This window comes from Arachis ipaensis, chromosome B06 (assembly GCF_000816755.2).
Source record: "Arachis ipaensis cultivar K30076 chromosome B06, Araip1.1, whole genome shotgun sequence".
NCBI lineage: Eukaryota > Viridiplantae > Streptophyta > Magnoliopsida > Fabales > Fabaceae > Arachis > Arachis ipaensis.
The window spans coordinates 3,283,743-3,301,241 of record NC_029790.2 but is presented as its reverse complement, the minus strand read 5'-3'; the positions used below and the strand labels follow the sequence as shown (position 1 = coordinate 3,301,241).

At 30.4% G+C, this 17,499-nt stretch overlaps 3 protein-coding genes and 1 pseudogene across 4 annotated transcripts; 1 reads left to right on the top strand and 3 right to left on the bottom strand.

Annotated features, from left to right (window-relative positions):
* On the bottom strand, positions 5,473-6,514 carry LOC107645390 (dirigent protein 21). The gene has a single exon (XM_016349402.2). It carries the CDS (start codon positions 6,355-6,357, stop codon positions 5,782-5,784), a length of 576 nt encoding a protein of 191 aa, XP_016204888.1. The 5' UTR covers positions 6,358-6,514; the 3' UTR covers positions 5,473-5,781.
* LOC107647901 lies at positions 10,310-10,859 on the top strand. 2 transcript variants are annotated; one of them, XM_021103743.1, is made up of 2 exons: positions 10,310-10,528; positions 10,634-10,859. In XM_021103743.1, exons 1-2 carry the CDS (start codon positions 10,363-10,365, stop codon positions 10,807-10,809), a joined length of 342 nt encoding a protein of 113 aa, XP_020959402.1. In that variant the 5' UTR covers positions 10,310-10,362; the 3' UTR covers positions 10,810-10,859. The 2 variants fall into 2 exon arrangements, with proteins under 2 accessions (XP_020959402.1, XP_016207436.1); XM_016351950.2 differs by having other exon boundaries at positions 10,310-10,539; positions 10,634-10,855.
* Positions 14,112-14,940, bottom strand: LOC107647900 (dirigent protein 22-like). Its single transcript, XM_016351949.2, has one exon. It carries the CDS (start codon positions 14,915-14,917, stop codon positions 14,345-14,347), a length of 573 nt encoding a protein of 190 aa, XP_016207435.1. The 5' UTR covers positions 14,918-14,940; the 3' UTR covers positions 14,112-14,344.
* LOC107646252 lies at positions 16,272-17,101 on the bottom strand (annotated as a pseudogene).

Sequence of the window (17,499 nt, the reverse complement as noted above, 5' to 3'; positions counted from 1 at the left end):
ATAGTGTTTATGATCATATTTGATTATGTATATATTTTTACATGAATGCTAACTTTGAACATTAAAATTAGCTATAATATATTTTTATATAAATATATGTATAATTTAATTTATATTTAATTAATATGTATTTTGTATTTGATTTAATTATTTTAGTGATTTTTATAATTTTATTAAATTTATAACAAATTTGTTGTTTTTTGTTTTTTTTAATTAAGTTTATATATTATTTTTAATTTTATAATTAGATCTTTATTAGTGTAAAAAATATTAGAGTTAACGAAATAATTTTCACAAATGGAAGGCACTCATAATTAAGAAGTTAGTTAGATCTTTGACCACCTATTTTTTAAAATGAATATTTTGTTAATTTTAACGTTTTTGATACGAAAAATACCTAATTTCAAAATTAAAATCATTATAGAAATCAAATTGAAAGAAAAAAAGTATAAGAACCAAATTCTAAATTTAGTAAAACGATAGAGACTAACAGAATAATTGAACCTTTGTATTTTAATGATATAGTATACGCGTAATATAGTTTATATTTTTATTGTAATTAAAGAATTTTTTATAAAATTTTTATACTATTAAATCTTTAAGTTCCAGTAACCAACATTTAATTTGCTAGAAAATCCTAATCTCCATGATAAATCTAAAATCATTAGAAGTAGATTCAGCAACTAAATGATTAGAGTGATGAAAAGTTATTATATAGTGACGTAATAACTTGAGGTTGGAATCCAATGTCATTGGTTGAAGATTGTTTTTGAATTGAAAGTCTTAATTTGAAAAAGGACAATAATTACATAAATGTAGTACTATATATATAAGGAGGTATTGAATAAGAAGAACAATTAAGAGGGCTACCCAATTTTAGGAGGTGCTGGATGTAGGTCTTTATGGTTTTGCAAGTACTCTTATTCGTATTCTTATGAATTGGACCATCAATTATGAATTAACGTAACATGTCAATGCAAATGTTTTGGTCCAGTATATAGTGGACGCTATCATTTTTCATGTGATACCCACCTAAAGAAAATTAAGGAGATGGAATTTATATTATTCATTAACTACTTTCTGCACGCACCATATATATCAGATAGATATGGATAATAATTAATAATAACAAGCCAGAAACTTGAACACTACTATTGGCTAAGAAATATGACTTAATAATAAGAAGGCAGAAACTATTGAACTGGAAAATCTTAAATATGGTGGTGATGGTGGTGGTTGTGGTTGTTGCGGCAGTGATAGCGACATGTGAGAGGAGGTATATATGGTTTAGATTGTGAGGATGGTGAGAATAGAAGAAGAGAATATATATAACCTAGCTAATTTAAAAAACTTGTCAACAACCGTCACATTTTGAATAATATATATTATTTCTAAACTCATTTCAAGAATACATGTTAAGAATAAGGTTAGACACGTTGACACGTAATGATATTTAGGTGTGTCCAAGAATATTCTAAGAATAATTTTAATTTTTTATTAAGAAACGGTTGGACACAAAAAACACGCGTGTCAGATGAGTGTCGATAAATGTCGTATCTGAAATGTGTCCGACATACAGACTCGGCAAATTAAAGAAGTGTCCGTGCTTCATAGGTTATATGATATTTAATAATCGACTATGCTACGTATACATTAAAATTAGTCACTAAAATTAATCACTAGTATAAAATATATGTTAGAATACAAAATACACATTGAAATAAACTAATTAAATAATATATGTATTTATACACAAAATATATAATGACTGATTTTGATAACTAATTTTAGTGTATAAATAACATTTTTACTTAATAATAATATAGTAGCGGTTAATAAAGGACATCAATATGAAGCTAACAAATCTGAATTTATGCATGTGCTGGAAGAAAAAGGGAAAAAAAAAAAAGAGAGAAAGTGAGATACACCTACTATTGGTTGAATGCTATATTTTTCTGGTCCAAATGTCCTTGGTTCTGCCACTATCTGGTCCAATTTTTCTGAGGCTATAGTACACATATCAAAAAGCTCACAGTCTTGGATTATATTTCAGTTTACTTGACTAATGTTTATCATCACAAACTAATAATTTGTTCAAATAATGTAAGATAGACAATATATGTAGCCAGTCCCATTCATGTATATATGTGTCAACCTCTTGAGGAATCTGTTTAAAAGAAAAAGCCAAAAGGTTTGGGCAAACACAGGGCTTCAATAAACTGGATTATTTTTGTGGGGAGATTATGAGTTTGTTTGGGTGAGCTTATAAGAAAAGATCTTTTTTTTGAGTTATTTTTTTTTTAAAGATTTTATGAAAATGTAAAAGTAATTTTATGTTTGGGTATAATGATATAAAAATATTTTTTTATTTATTTATTAGATGAAAAAATCTTTTTTTTAAGAGAAAAATATCTTTTAAAAAAAGATGTAAATTACAGTTTCTCAAAATTTTTTTTTTTTATTTTTCTAGTACTTTTACTTTTTTTTTTTTTTTGGTTTCCCACGGTATCCCCCAACCCGGCAGGTCAAGGACTAATCCGTCGCGGTACTGAACTCCATTTAAGGGTTTGCCGCTGGCCAATGGGTTGCTGCATGCACAAGGCGGGATTCGAACTCCCGACACTTGCTTAAGCGGACTAGTGAGCTAACCACTACTAGAAATTTGCCAAACACGCTAAAAAATAAAAAAAAAATATTTTTTCATTAAAAAAAAATATTTTTTTATCAAAATAATGGCGCCCAAACAAGTACTATCTCTGTTAACATATAATGCATCATCATAAATAGGATAGATATTTAGTGGACATTATTATTTTGTCTTAAAAAATTTTAATTTTGACAAAAATTTTAAAAAGGAAATGTCATTTTAATTTTTAAAATAATTTCAGTTTAACAAAATATATCATTTTTTTAATAAATGACGAAGATCCCATATATTTGATCTAATTTTTTTTAGAGAAGATATATACACATTCTTTTAAAATTCGATCTCTAAAACTCTTTTTAATTTCAACTTTCTTTTAAATTTTTTCCATTCACATAAAAAAAAATTCCAAAACAATTTCAGTTAACCTAAACTCATCAAATTTAGAAGATGAAAATATATTATTCTTTTAACTAAGTTTGCAAAAAATACATCGAAACTTTATATTTAGATTATTTTTTGAGTATATCCTATATTTTGGAAGACCAAATGTCATTTCTTTTTTTAAAAAATGGAATATTTTTAGGAGGCCAAAATAATTGTTCAATCATATATTTATTTATTACATTAAACAGTTGAATGGTTTAACGTTCCCAGTTTTTTTTTTGGTAGTGTGGAAGGGCTGGGGGAGGAGGGGAGAGCAGGTGTTAAAGACAGGGGCTTAGCCCAAATTTCTTGGGCTTTTACTATGACCCAAATATCAAGACATACCCAACAGATAGAGAAGAAATAGAAGTGGCCTAAAGTCCAAAACCATACAAAACATGACCCAAAGAAAAAAACTTACGAAACTTAATTAAAAAATAATCTTTATTGTCAAAAAAAAAATATTTTAACCAATTTAAGTTGGTCTAATAGCTTAAATAAGTGTTAAAGAATAAATTGGTATTGTACATAAAGTAATCCATTGACCAGCATTAAACCCTTAAAAAAACTTTAAATTTACGGTGGATTAATCCTTAGTATTTAACCTGTCAAATTAAAAAATATCGTAAAAAAAAAGCAGAATCTTTTTATTTTGGTGTCTTCATTGTTCAATGCTTCATATGGAGTAAAACACTGAATTGAACAGGCACGCACTAACCATGAACATAATTGAATATTCGAAAGCACACTCCATTATATTATTCATGTATGTACAAAGTACTTCTTCATCATGCTACCCACCATTTCAATGGTGCATTGGCACATGCCCCTGCCACGCACTATTCATGAGGTTGAAAATATTAGGAGCCGAATATTTTAGTTTAAAAAAGTGAAAAGTTAATTTAATGTTGGTTAAAATTGTCAATCCCCCAATATTCTTCTAATAATATAAAAGCAAAAAGGACATGTGAATATGTGATGTGATAAAAGATTGTATAAATCAGTAACATGAAAATAACCAGTATTATAAAGATGGTTATAGTGCAGCAGCGCAATGCCCCCCTTATTGGTTCTAATTTTTCCGAGTAGTACTTGTGTTACATATCCAACGACCTTGACATTTTTATTATGTTTATTACTTTTGAGGAAGCGTGTACCTCATGGTTGTGACTTGTGAATCATAATTTGGTACTTTGACTTCTAGTTCTGAACCATCCCGTGCTCCACCGTTCGTAAACTATATTTTATTTGATTCAATTTAAATTCTTTAAATTTAACAATACATAAAATAACTTTTAAAATTACAAAAATAACCTGATTGGTAAGACAATTGAACCTGAGACAGAGCACGGTGAAAAAGTCTTTCCATGATAGATTCTTGTTTTAAATTCCAACCACTCAACACTCAACAATGTGATGTGGGAGGGAGTTTACTAATCCACTAATTCCTTGACAAATTGTGTTGTAGCGAAAGTGCGAAATTAGCTAATCCAGTATGGACCAACAGCTCAATTAACTTCTTTTCAGATAAATAAATTAAACAAATTTAAGGGGAGTATGATTGTCATTGATATTTGATCAGATTAAGGTCTAGGTAAAGTTTTAAGTTTTAACTAACATTAGTTTCAAAGTAATTAAAGAAGTTAGATATGCGCACAAAGAGTAGTGGACAACAACTATATAGAAATCGCTATGGAATTATATATATTGGCAGGGGTGAGCACGGGTAACGGGTACTCAATTACCCGTCCGAATCCGAATCCGAACCAATTAAATTGGTTTTGGAATCAACAGGTAATTGGGTCCAATTCGAACCAAATTAGTGGCTATTTCTAGTGATTGATTCGGATATCCCCGAACCAACCCGTAAACTCGATTATATATTAATTAAATAAAAAAAATATATTTTTATTACACTTTTGTATTTAGCTTCTAATATGTTTGGTATTTAATATGTTTTGATTTTAATGTGTTTAGTGTTTAATATGTTTGGATTTTAATGTATTTGATGTTTAACATATTTGGATTATTTCTATTGATGTTACATGTTTATTGTATTTGCTGAATTTTTAAAATAAAAATTTAAATTTTTTTATGAATTTTAAAGTCATCGGGTACCTAATTACCCGAACCAAACAAATCCGTTCTTAATCGGTTTGATTTAGTTCGAGTACATATAAAAAAAATACAAATCCAAACCAAACCAAACCAAACCAATTATATTTTAATTAGTTCAATTCTAATTTTACCTTAAACCCGAACCAAATCGACCTGTACTCACCGTGTATATTGGGCACCAAGACAAAGTCTCTTTTATTCTTATATCACTTTATCATGGTTTGATTATTTTCAGTTGAACTGTGTGTGTACCATATTTAAAGTGATTCTGATTTAACATCCAATAACGAAAGGGATAAATATCTTATATGCTGAACACAACACTTTATTAGACCATGCAATGCTACATTACATTAGATTGATACAAAACAATTATTTCAGACCTAATTGATGAGCCATAGCACATAATTGTAATTGATGATGAGTCAATTAAAAGGCAACAGCAAATTGAATAAACTTAAAAGTAAAAAGAAAAAGAAGAAAGAACAAAAAGGAGAGAATATAATAAATAGAATCTCTTATCCCAAAGAAGAAGGCAAGTAGCGAAAGTTGTTCTGTTCTTTACACCGAAAGAAGCAAAGAAAATGGAAGGGTCAATAATGGAACACGTAGACATTGTACTCGACAATGGCGTCCCCTGAAGTGATATTGATCCAGTGAGTCTTGGCCTGAGCATAGCCATGGGCGAATCGGAAAAGCCCGCTGCCACCAACGATGGGCATCTCCCTGATGGTGTGAAGCACCGCGTTCCGACCAAGCAAGCTTAGCGTGCTGCCATTGTATTTGCCTTCAGAGAACTCCAAGTTCATCACCATCAGCAACCCCATGTCGTTCTGCGAAGCAGAAGCGTAGATTCCCTGGGCTTTTCCCACCAGCTTCGAGGTGGGCTCGGGCCCCACTGTCAAGGGGTCGTCGATCATGACCACCGCTCCGAAGAGGGTGGGGGAATGTTTTGTCACTTGGGCCTCGGCCACCCTTATGGCGGTGGGCTTTGGGCCGCTGACAATGTCGTGGAAATAGAAATGGAGGTGGCTGAGCTTCTCTTTGCGGAGGCCCAGAGATGTGGGAGAGATGCTTCGATAGAAGCGAGGTTGTTTGGCTGTTACATAGGACGAGAAGAGGAAGAAGAGGACGGTGAGTGTGGAGAAGAAGGTTAAGGTTTTAGCCATGGCGATGGTGATGGTTGTTAATTGTTATTAATATAATAATAATAATAATGGGTGTGATTTGTGATTTGTGTGTTGTGAGAAGATAAGGTAAAGGATTGCATGTATTTATAGTGATTTATACAGTACAGTTCTACTGTGACAATGTGAACATTGTGATTTCCTCGTAAATGGAGATCCAAACTTTATTGACTCACTTCTTTTTGTTTCCAGAATTTCTTTCTCTTTTTTTTTGTTTATTTTTTTTAGTAAATACATACCAGTGAACACGTTTGCCAAGAAAATCAGTAAATATATGGCTTTTTTTTATATGGAAATTATTATTGTATTACTTTCAATTATAAAAAAATAGTGTGTTTTAATTTAGTATAAAGGTAATTATAAATTAATGAGTCTAATTTATATATTTAAAAAAAATTTAATATTAAAACATAAATCAAAAGGTTAAATTTGTATAAATTCACAAATTAAAAAGTATATTTTGTGTTACTTTACAAATAAAAAAAAAATAGATTTTGTATTTTAAAAATAAAAAAAAAGTTAAATTTCACAAATAAAAAAATTAAATTTGTGATTTTCATATTAAAAAAACCAACCAAATTTTACAGATTATTAAAAAATACTACTATAAATAAAATATCAAAATTAAACAAAAACGTACATATACCTTACTCATTTTGTTAAAGAAAAAAACCCAACTAAGAAGCTAAAGGCTAGCTAAAGCCTCAAAAAGTGATAAAGTAAAAAATAAATAAAACAAAGGTTTAATTAGTCTGTTAGTCCCTATAGTTTCGTAAAATTTTTAATTAGGCCTTTATATTTTTTTTTTAATTGAGTCCCTATACTAATTTTTTTTTCAATTAAGTCCTTCTTAGTAGTAATTGGCTTAATTTTATAGGGACCCAACTAAAAAAAAATTGGTATAGGGACCTAAATAAAAGGAAAAAAAAGTATAGGGACCCAATTAAAAAAAAATTTGGTGCAAAGACTCAATTAAAAGGAAAAAAAGTATAGGGACCTAATTGAAAATTTTGCGAAACTATAAGGACCAACAGAGTAATTAAACCTAAAACAAATGGTTGTCCATATTTAGTTTAATAATTAATACGCGTGTCTATTTAATAAGGTTTTTTCGTGGTGGTGAATGCTATGGTGCCTAAAAGATGGTGTCTATTTACTAAAAATGGATAAAAGTTATTATTTAATTTAAAAGATATAAGAATAAATAATTTTTAAAATGGTAAAGTATATTTTTTGTCCCTGAAGTTTGGCAAAAAATTTCAAAAATACTCCTAAGTTTTATTTTGTTTCAATTTTGTCCCAAAAATTTTCGATTTGCATCAAATATACCATCGACGGCTAAATTTTCAAAAAATTCAAAGACTAATATTTATATTCAAAATTAAATGAATTAATTTTTATTTTTAAATTATTATAAATTTATAATTTTAAAGATAGTAGTGATATAAAAAAAATTAAAATATTAGACTTATTTTAATAAATACTTATATATATAGTTTATCTATTTTATAATTTAGTTGAAAAATAATTTTGTTTTATAAAACATTAAAATTAATAAAATAGTATGAAATCATTTATTTGTATTATTTATTATTTGATAGTTGAATTTTATTTAATTTATTATACTTTAAAATAATAAGATGATCTTTTTATTATATATATATATACAAAAAGGAGAATGTGCTTGTAGTAAGTTTTGAACCTAAGATCAAGAGCTTGTACAAAACTTACAACAAAAGTAATAATCAATTAAACAACTTGTACCAAACAAAATAAATGGTCAAAATTTTAATTTTATAAAATATTTGGGGGACTATGGTCCCAATTGCTTTGATGAAGTTCCGCCCCTCTTTCTTCTATCAATATAATAGATTTACGTAAACTTCTTCTTCAACGTAAACATTTTTCTTCTTATTATTCTCTTCTTCAACGTTAATGATTTGTGTTGTAATTTTTGAATCTACAATCTCTGTTGCTCGTCATTCTTTTTTTTTCTTCTGCTCGTTGTTCTTCTTTGCTGCTCGTCCTTCTTCTTCCTATTCTTCTTAAATTTTGTGGATTTATTTTCATCGTTTTCAAATTTTAATATTCTATTAAAACAATGAATGATTCAACTTCAAATCAGTTGAATGAGAGCGTTTTGGATTATTCTTCTGAAGCGAATCAAGTGGACGAGGTTTGGATTATTTGTTAATCGAATTGAATGGAATGCAATTGTTAAATTGAATTGAATTGAATGTACGCATGTGTTCTGAATTGAATTGAGTTAAATTGAAGTGATAATCTCTAATTTGTAGACACAGGTATTTTGAATTTGATTTTATATCATGGATAATGTTTCGTTCATTCAGTACTATATAATTATTTCGCCATAATGATATGTTCGGTTCATTCTGCAGAAAGCTGTTTGAATTTGATTTTATATAATTGATAATATTCTGTTCATTTAGTAGTATACAATTGTTTCACCATGAGCACGTGTTCGGTTCATTATGCAGAAAACTGTTTGAATTTGATTTTATATAATGGATAATGTTTCATTCATTTAGTACTATATAATTGTTTCACCATAATGACGTGTTCGGTTCATTGTGCAGAGAGCTGTTTGAATTTAAATTTATATAATGGATAATGTTCGAATTATTTAATTTTATACAATTGTTTCACCATAATAACATGTTCGGTTCATTCTGCAGATCAGGTGTGTTGTGGATGAACAATTTGTCCCAAAATGATTTTCTTGGTAAAAAAAAATAGTTAAAACATGAGAAATATAGTTTTATTGGTAACACAACAATAAGGTATTAAGCAGTAAGTACAGTAAAAACTGAATATAAACTAATTACAACAGAAATAAAATTACAAAGTAGAGATACAAAACAAACATATGCATGTTAAAGCCGCTAAAAATAAAATCCTCAAACTTATGCCGTCGTTGCTAAAATTAAAAATATGCAAATATTGTACAAATCTTTCTGACTTTCATTAGCTCAGCAACACATTTCGCAATCCAGCAGAAGCACAGACACTACTAGAAAATTAGTTATTACAGACGGATATTTCCGACGGATTTTATCCCACAGAAATACAGACGAAATTTCAGAGTGATTTTTTGTCGGAAAACAAAAAAAATGAATTAGGATAAATTACAGACGGAAAAAAGAATCCGTCGATAATTCTGTCGGAAAAATTAATTTTTTCCGTCGGAAATAGTTACAGATGGAAAAATCCGTCTATAATTAAATAAATAAAAATTCTGAATTTTATTAAATTAATACAGACGAAAAATCCGTCTGTAATTTAAAATTTTCCGTCGAAAATATTAAAATAAGAGTTTAATTCTCGTTCCTCTCTTCATTTCTCAAACACCCCATCCTTCGCGGGCTCCTCACCCATGCCCTCCAAATCCTTCATCGGCGGCACCTCTCGCCGTTGCACCGCCACTGCCCGGAGCTCCATCACACCCCTTTCCCAATCTCTCCGTCACACCCGTTCACCAGTCTCTCTCTTTCAGCTTCGACGTCGATGAATTTTGCCACCCTCTCGACACCGTTTTCTGTCGCTGCTCGTTGAAGCTCGTCAGCGTCGTCGCCGCTTCTACCTTTTCTTCTCGTCGCCGTTGATTCAGGTATGCTCCGTCGTCCCTTCCGATAACATTGATTCTCTTGCCATTGTATCTGTTCTGTTCTGAAAACAATTTAGGGTTTTGTTACAGACACAGAGATGGCAAGCTTTATGTGAAGGAACTCCAATTTGTTGAGCATTGAATTGAATACTCCTACCAAGAATATTAAATTTCTCTGTCTGCGAGGTGTTTGTCAGAATTCCACAGAGAGCGAGAAGAAAAGGTGGGTTTGTGATGGCTGGATAGCTTTAGGATCAGGGTCAGGGTCAGCATCAGTGGGTGCTGATACATGGAAGGCTCATTTAGCCACTGGAAAATCTCTGGAAGCTACGTCATTCTCCAAGGGAACTGAGAGTGCAATAATGACTGGGGACAAAGGTATTCTTTCTGAAGAAAGGAAACATCTCCTAGCTGTCAAAAAAGTAGAGCTTGAAAAGCAAATTCAAGAAAGAGCTGGTGCACAAGCTTCGTCAACTACTTCTTTTCAGCAGCAAGATTCCTCTAGTACAAAGGGTGATGTTGACAGTGGTAATCTTCAGGTTGGACTGTCCAACAGACCTTCCTCTATATAGATAATTTTACTTAGGCAAGATAAATCCAACTAAGTTTTGTTTATTCATTATACTATTATAGTATGGAGACCATCAGTCTTGGGGACAAACATCACTCTTGGGGACAAAAGAATTGGAATCAAAACTAGTGTTATGGAAGAAAAGGCCACAGCCTGTAACATGCTTTGCTGTTATGCTGATGAGTTGAAGGAAGGATTCTTTCCATGGATTGATCAGGTTAGACTGGGAACACTATAAAAGTTAATAACACCTTTACATATTGCACTTTGTTTATAGAAACATCTTTTTCTGAGTATTAAATTGCATGTATTCACTTCTCTCTTACACACTCTCTAAATTTGCATACTTTTTTTTCACTATGCAGGAACTGAACTAGCTGAAAGAATGTGTTATGGGAATATCTATGAACTTGGTCACATTCTTGGTTGGAATTTTGAATCTTCCATCAGCTAAATCTGCTACAATATTAACCAATTTAATGGGAACTCTCAACCTTCTTGGCCTCCTTGGTGGCTTCTTAGCTGATCTTGGCATTCAAAATTTATATGATGCTATAAGAACAATACAATGAATTTATGTTTTGAATTATAGTTGATGTATTAACACATTTTGCTGATGTATAGTTGTTATTTATTATTATAGTTGATGTATCAATACACTTTGTTTATTTTTTGAATTATATTGGCTTTCTTGTAAATTACTTTTTTCTTTTAGTTTAATAATACAATAAATTTGTTTATTTTTTGAAATATTATAAATATTCGAATACAAATTAGATAAAAAAAAATTTATTTATTAAATTTATATTTATTTTGTATGAAAAAAGGTGTATTTTGCAATGAAAAAATCCAAAAAAAATTACCTTGCTGATGGATTTACAGACGGATTTTCTGTCTGTATTCAAAGTTTGAAAAATCTGTCTGTAATTACAGACGGAAAATCCGTCGGAAAATTCGTCTGTAATTACAGACGGAAAATCCGTCGGAAAGTTCGTCGCCTTCGAAAAATGGATGCAGGATTTACAGAGGGAAAATCCGTCGGTAACTGGTAAAAATCCGTCTGTAATTTTTCGACGGAAAAAAATCCGTCGGTAAATAATTTCCGACGGGGCTTTTACAGAGGGACAAAATCCGTCGGTAATTTCGTCGGTAACCAAAAATCCGTCTGTAATAAAGACTAAATCCGTCTGTAAATCTGTCTGTATTAATCCATTTTCTAGTTGTGAGAGCAAAGAAACTGCATCAATCATAACAGTTACATAAGAAATTAACCATTTTTTTATTTTTTATTTTTTGTAATTTCATTACAAAATAGACTTTATTCGAATGAAAGGCGATAAATATATTTAATGTGTACATATATGCTTACGTTATAGCGCGACTTCTCCTTCTTTGTTATCATTGTCTTCTTCATTTTTATTGTAAGTACAAAAAAATTTAGTCAATAATTCACTTAATACACTGACAAGCATGAGCATGCACATTTTAATCAAGTGAATCAAAATGAGCAACTTCACTAAATCGAACAATATTCATGTGCTGAATAAAACGTGATAAACATTCAATCATCAAGAAAAATATTTCTGCATCTAAAAAAACTCAATTGAATATAATAACAATCAAGTGAATCAAAATGACCAATTTCATTGAACCGAACTCCATTCGTATTTTGAATAAAATGTAATAAACATTCAATCAGCAAAAAAAAAATTCTACATGCAAGAAAACTCTACTGAACACACTAACATTCAAGTGAATCAAAATGACCAACATCAATGAACCGATCAATATATCACAGAAAAAAAATGACAACACATTTTCTATTTGTATTCCCTAATTACGCAATAAAAATGGATTCAGAATAAGCCGATCTACTAAAAAAATAACTAAATCCACTAAACCTTAAATCAAACTAGGAGAAACACGAGTTTTAAGAGAAATGAAATGAACATAATAACGATAGTTTTTTCTCATACCTTGTGAAATTTCTGTTCTTATTTTTGTTTGTTTTTTCTTTTTCCTTTCGAAAATTTGATGCGATTTTGGAGTAGGAGCAATTTTCGCAGAGAACACGATGAATGTTTGAGAGATTTTGAGAGAGATTTAAATTTCTCCAGTGGTATTTTGAGGTTGAAGAAGGAACGTTGTTTCATAATAAAGGCGCAAATGAATGTTAATATTTTGGGAGTTTGGGCACGTGAATACACGCTCATTTAATGGAATTGAGTTTTTTGATGTTGAGGTAGCTTGGATGAACTTTGGATGGAAAATTATATAGATGCGTAGTCCAATAGTTATTGTTATATGAGATTTTTTTTAACAATTAAAAAATCCACATGTATGTTACATACATGCATCCATGACTTTGTTTTTATGTGGATTAATTTTTTTATTGGAATATATGTGGATTAATATTTCTAAAGGGTGATGCTATTTAATGTTTTTAGTCCTTTAATAAAATTTAAAAATATAAACTAAAAAGGTTAGACTATTAACTAAAAGTAGTAGCCTGTATGGTGTTTAATTTTTTTTTTTAAATAATTATTAGTTTTGAATATACATGCATGTTTACTCGTATAATGGTGTGACATGTTTATTTTAAATGAAATAGAATTATTATTATATCTATTATTCACATTTTGTTTTGTTTATTAATACTTATCTAATGTTTAATATGCTTCATTTGATTTATACGTTTATATTATTTCGTAACAAAAGTGCTAAAATAAACATGTTTACTGATATGTTTTTTTCATATTTAGTCTGAAGGTGGAAGGGTTTGGCAGAGAATTGGAAAATAATAGAATGAAATGCAACTATAGCATCATGGTATATTGAATTGTATTGTTTACCCAAATACACAGAGAGCTATTTATAGAAGCTCTATTTATAGAAGCTCTAAAGTACTATCTCTAATTTCTTCTTGCTACCGTTCTCACTATAATGATGATTGGGTAATGCTAAGAAGACAAAAAAAAAACAGCCAGAATTTGTCTTATTTAGCATTTATTAATTGTCACAACTATTAATAAATGTTAAATAAGATAAGTTATGTCTGTTTTTGGTTGATTTTCTTTAATTACCAAATATTTCCGATAATCATTACTTCTCTTATTAAAAGGATATAAAATATTTTGTTGTTATTGTGTGTTTGAGACATGGATTTATTAACATTTGTTAAAGTGTACAATTATTAATTTATTAGTGTGTTTGAGTTAGATTGGATCTCATATAGACATAGACATATACATACAATTTAGATTAGAGATACAACAATTATGTAAAGTGATAAATAGTTGTACGAAATTACGGATAACAAAATTGTACTTAGAACAGTCAATATTTCTCTTTTCTTCTTTTAATCTATGTCCATTCACTAATTTGTATATATGAAAGAACCAAATTAAAATATTAACCAAAATTGTAAATTAAAAAAAAAAATATTCAGACTAGAGTAAAAACAGAAGAGTACTAAAAAAGAACTAGAAAATTAAAATTAAGAATTTTGGAAAGGACAATGGTTCTTTAGCTTAATAATTAACTTGACACTTTTATTATTAATAATTAGCATGTTCAGCAGTCACATCTTACTTATAGCCACATTATTGGAAGCGTAGCCATTGTAACCACCTTTTACAAATAATCATCTTCTACATCAAATCTTTTTTTTTTTTCTCCTTTCCATTCGCAACTCTCTTATTCCGTGAAACACTAGTTCAGTACCAAAAAAACATGTCATTTGAGTTCTAATTCATTGGGGTAGAATTATTTAATTAATAATGCAAAACGTAGACATTATATTCGACAATAGCATCGCCGGAGGTGGTGTTAAGCCAGAAAGTCTTGGCCTGAGCGTATCCACGTGCAAATCGGAAAACCCCGCTCCCTCCCACGATCGACATCTCCCTCACGCCGGAAAACACCGCATTCCGCCCCAATAAGCTCACTGTGCTCCCATTGTACTTCCCTTCCATGAATGCAAAGTTCATCACCATCAATAGCCCCAGATCATTTTGTGACGCGGACGCATAAATCCCCTGGGCTTTTCCTATGACCTTGGAGTTGGGCTCAGGCCCAACGGTTAAGGGGTCATCGGCCATCATTACAGCTCCGAATAACGTGGGGGACGTGGCCGTCATTGCAGCTTGGGCCACCCTAACAGCGGTAGGGTTTTGGCCGCTGAGAATGTCGTGGAAGTAAAAGTGGAGGTGGCTAAGCTTCTCCTTACGGAGGCCCAATGATTTTGGAGACAGGCTTCGATCGAAACGAGGCTGTTTGGCGGTGACAAGGGTGGAGAAGAGGAGGGGAATGAAGAAGATAGAGAAGAGGGTTTTGGATGTGGCCATTGCTGTTATTAGTTGACTAATTGTGTTTTGAATTAAGAAAAGAGAAAGGGTCCTCATTTTATAATGAAGAGATTATTTCGATAACAAGTTTCTTGTTTGTGGCTTGTGGCATTAATTGCATGCACGGATTTCAATCTTTTACTCCAAGCTGTAAGATATAACAATATGGCCAATTTTAGTATTTTACAGTGGGTGTGGGTGATTGACAATATTGACATGTTAGTAAATAACAACAACAGTTAAGGAAGTAGAACCTCCTTGCCTGAATTTGAAGTAGGTAAAGGAAAAGTTTAGGACAGCAATTTTATTGAATTTTGGTTAGCATGTAACTAGTAGAGAAATGTGAATCATTAGATGAAATCTCACATCAATCTTACACCATTAAATCATTATTGATGATTATTTGATGACTACCAATCACAAAAGTTGCTAGTCTCCTAGCATTGCTCGTAGGTAAATTCTACGATGTCATAGGTTTTGATATCTAAACTGCCTATTAATATTGATCATAAGTTATTGAATCCCACCTTTTGATTAGATTATGTTATGGTTGTACTTTTAGATATTTTTAGAAGTCTTTTATAATGATATTTTAAAATTAATTAATTTATCTTTTCTAAAGTTAAAAATCTACTATTATTTTATATATTAATGAATATATAGATTTTTAATGTTTTTTAACATTTATGTCTATTGAAAAATTATATTAAATTTTAAAAATAATTTTACAAAATATAATTTTTTTTATAATATCTACTTATTAAAAGTGACTTTTATTTTAATTTATCAACCGTAGCTGTTACAATATTTTGACAATTATCTTTAGAAAGCTAAGTTTAATAAACTACATTTAAAAAATCAAAGTTTCATCAATTCGGACTTAAATGCACCAAATAAATTTTTTCACATGGGACTGAAATATATAAAATTATATTATTTTAATTTAATTATCATATTTATCTTTTTGTAATGTAACTCTAAACCCTAAATCCTAAATAATACACCATAATGAGCATTTAATGCCAAAAAATGACCGTTTCAAAAAGTCAAAATTAAAAGAAAAAGGCAATCATTAGTTAAATATACCAAAACTCATTTACAATCTCACACTCTACTTAATATCGGAGTATCTTACAAGTTATCCTTCCAACCTAGTTCAACACTTAACAAAATTGAGATTTCCAATTTTCAGATCGTGATCTCGCTCCGAGCATGAACACTTTCCTAATCTCAATATCTCATGAATTTATTTCCATGTAAACCCCGTCAAAAGTTGAACGATTTAAAGCCTACTGAAAAGAGAAAATTTTAAATAACATTGAGACACAATTTCTATTATTTTCTATGAGTTGAATGACTTATTTCCATGTAATTTCTGTTATTGGTTTTTTAATTTTATTCCAAAGCATTATTCATATTAATATTGCATCATGATGAAACACATAAACATCGTATTCTACAACAGCCTCCTGAGCGGTAATAGAAACAGTCTTGGCCTGAGCGTAACCACGTGCAAATCGGAAAACACCCCGGTGCCGCCGACGATGGACATTTCCCTTACAGGGGAAGACACCGTGTTCCGCCCTAACAAGCTCAGTGTGCTTCCATTCAACCGTTCTTCCACGAACACCAAGTTCATCACCATCAACAACCCAATCTCATCCTGTGACGCAAACGCATAAATCCCTTGGGCCTTTCCTACCACCTTTGAGTTAGATTCAGGCGCAATTGTCAACGTGTCATCTATCACATCCACTGCTCCAAACGACGTGGCGGAGTTGTTCGTGGTTTGGGCTTGGGCCACCCTGAGAGCGGTTGGGTTTGGCCCACTAACAACGTCATGGAAGTAGAAGCGGAGGTGGCTGAGCTTCTCCTCTTGTAGGCCAAGTGATGCTGGAGAAATTCTTTGATGGAAGCTTTGTGCTTTGGCGGTGACAAGAGTCACAATAAGAACAAGGAAAATAGAGAAGAGTGTTTTGGATTTGGCCATGGTGATCGTAGATGTCAATGTGTATGTTACTCAATCAGAAAATAGAGTAATGCTAACGGGCCAGCAATTTTGGTGTTTTGTAACTATCAATTGGCTATTAATATTGTTTTTAATAGTGTGAGATTATATCTAATAGTGAAATATCACTCACTTTTATTTTGATGATTAAGTGTTGGCCAGAAAACACAAAAATTGCTGGCCCTTTATATTTTTTCCAAAAATATATAGGATTCTCAATTATTTATAACAGGCAGTTGAGTTTTTTTAAGGTTAATTACTATGCAAATTTTGGCATTTTTACTGAATTTTTAATTAAATTTTTATATTTTTTGTAAAATTGAATTCTTATACCATTTTAAATTTTTATAATAAAAATATTAAAATTAACAAAATATTCTATTAAATTATATAGAATATTCAATTAAATATTAGATATATTTATTTTATTTAACAAAATATTCTATTAATTCTAATATTTTTATCGTGATATATATTTAGTTACAAAATCTTATATTATATATGAACTCAACCAAAAAAAAAATATAAATATCTAATTAAAAATTTATTAAAATTATAGAAACTACGGAATAAT

What these genes read in the sequence shown, in the direction of transcription:
- LOC107645390 (XM_016349402.2), bottom strand. Translation starts at nt 6,357, where the DNA reads ATGGCTAAAACCTTAACCTTCTTCTCCACACTCACCGTCCTCTTCTTC.
- LOC107647900 (XM_016351949.2), bottom strand. Translation starts at nt 14,917, where the DNA reads ATGGCCACATCCAAAACCCTCTTCTCTATCTTCTTCATTCCCCTCCTC.
- LOC107647901 (XM_021103743.1), top strand. Translation starts at nt 10,363, where the DNA reads ATGACTGGGGACAAAGGTATTCTTTCTGAAGAAAGGAAACATCTCCTA. An exon ending in AAAGGGTGATGTTGACAGTG is followed by an intron (nt 10,529 to 10,633) that starts GTAATCTTCAGG and finishes ATACTATTATAG; the next exon opens with TATGGAGACCATCAGTCTTG.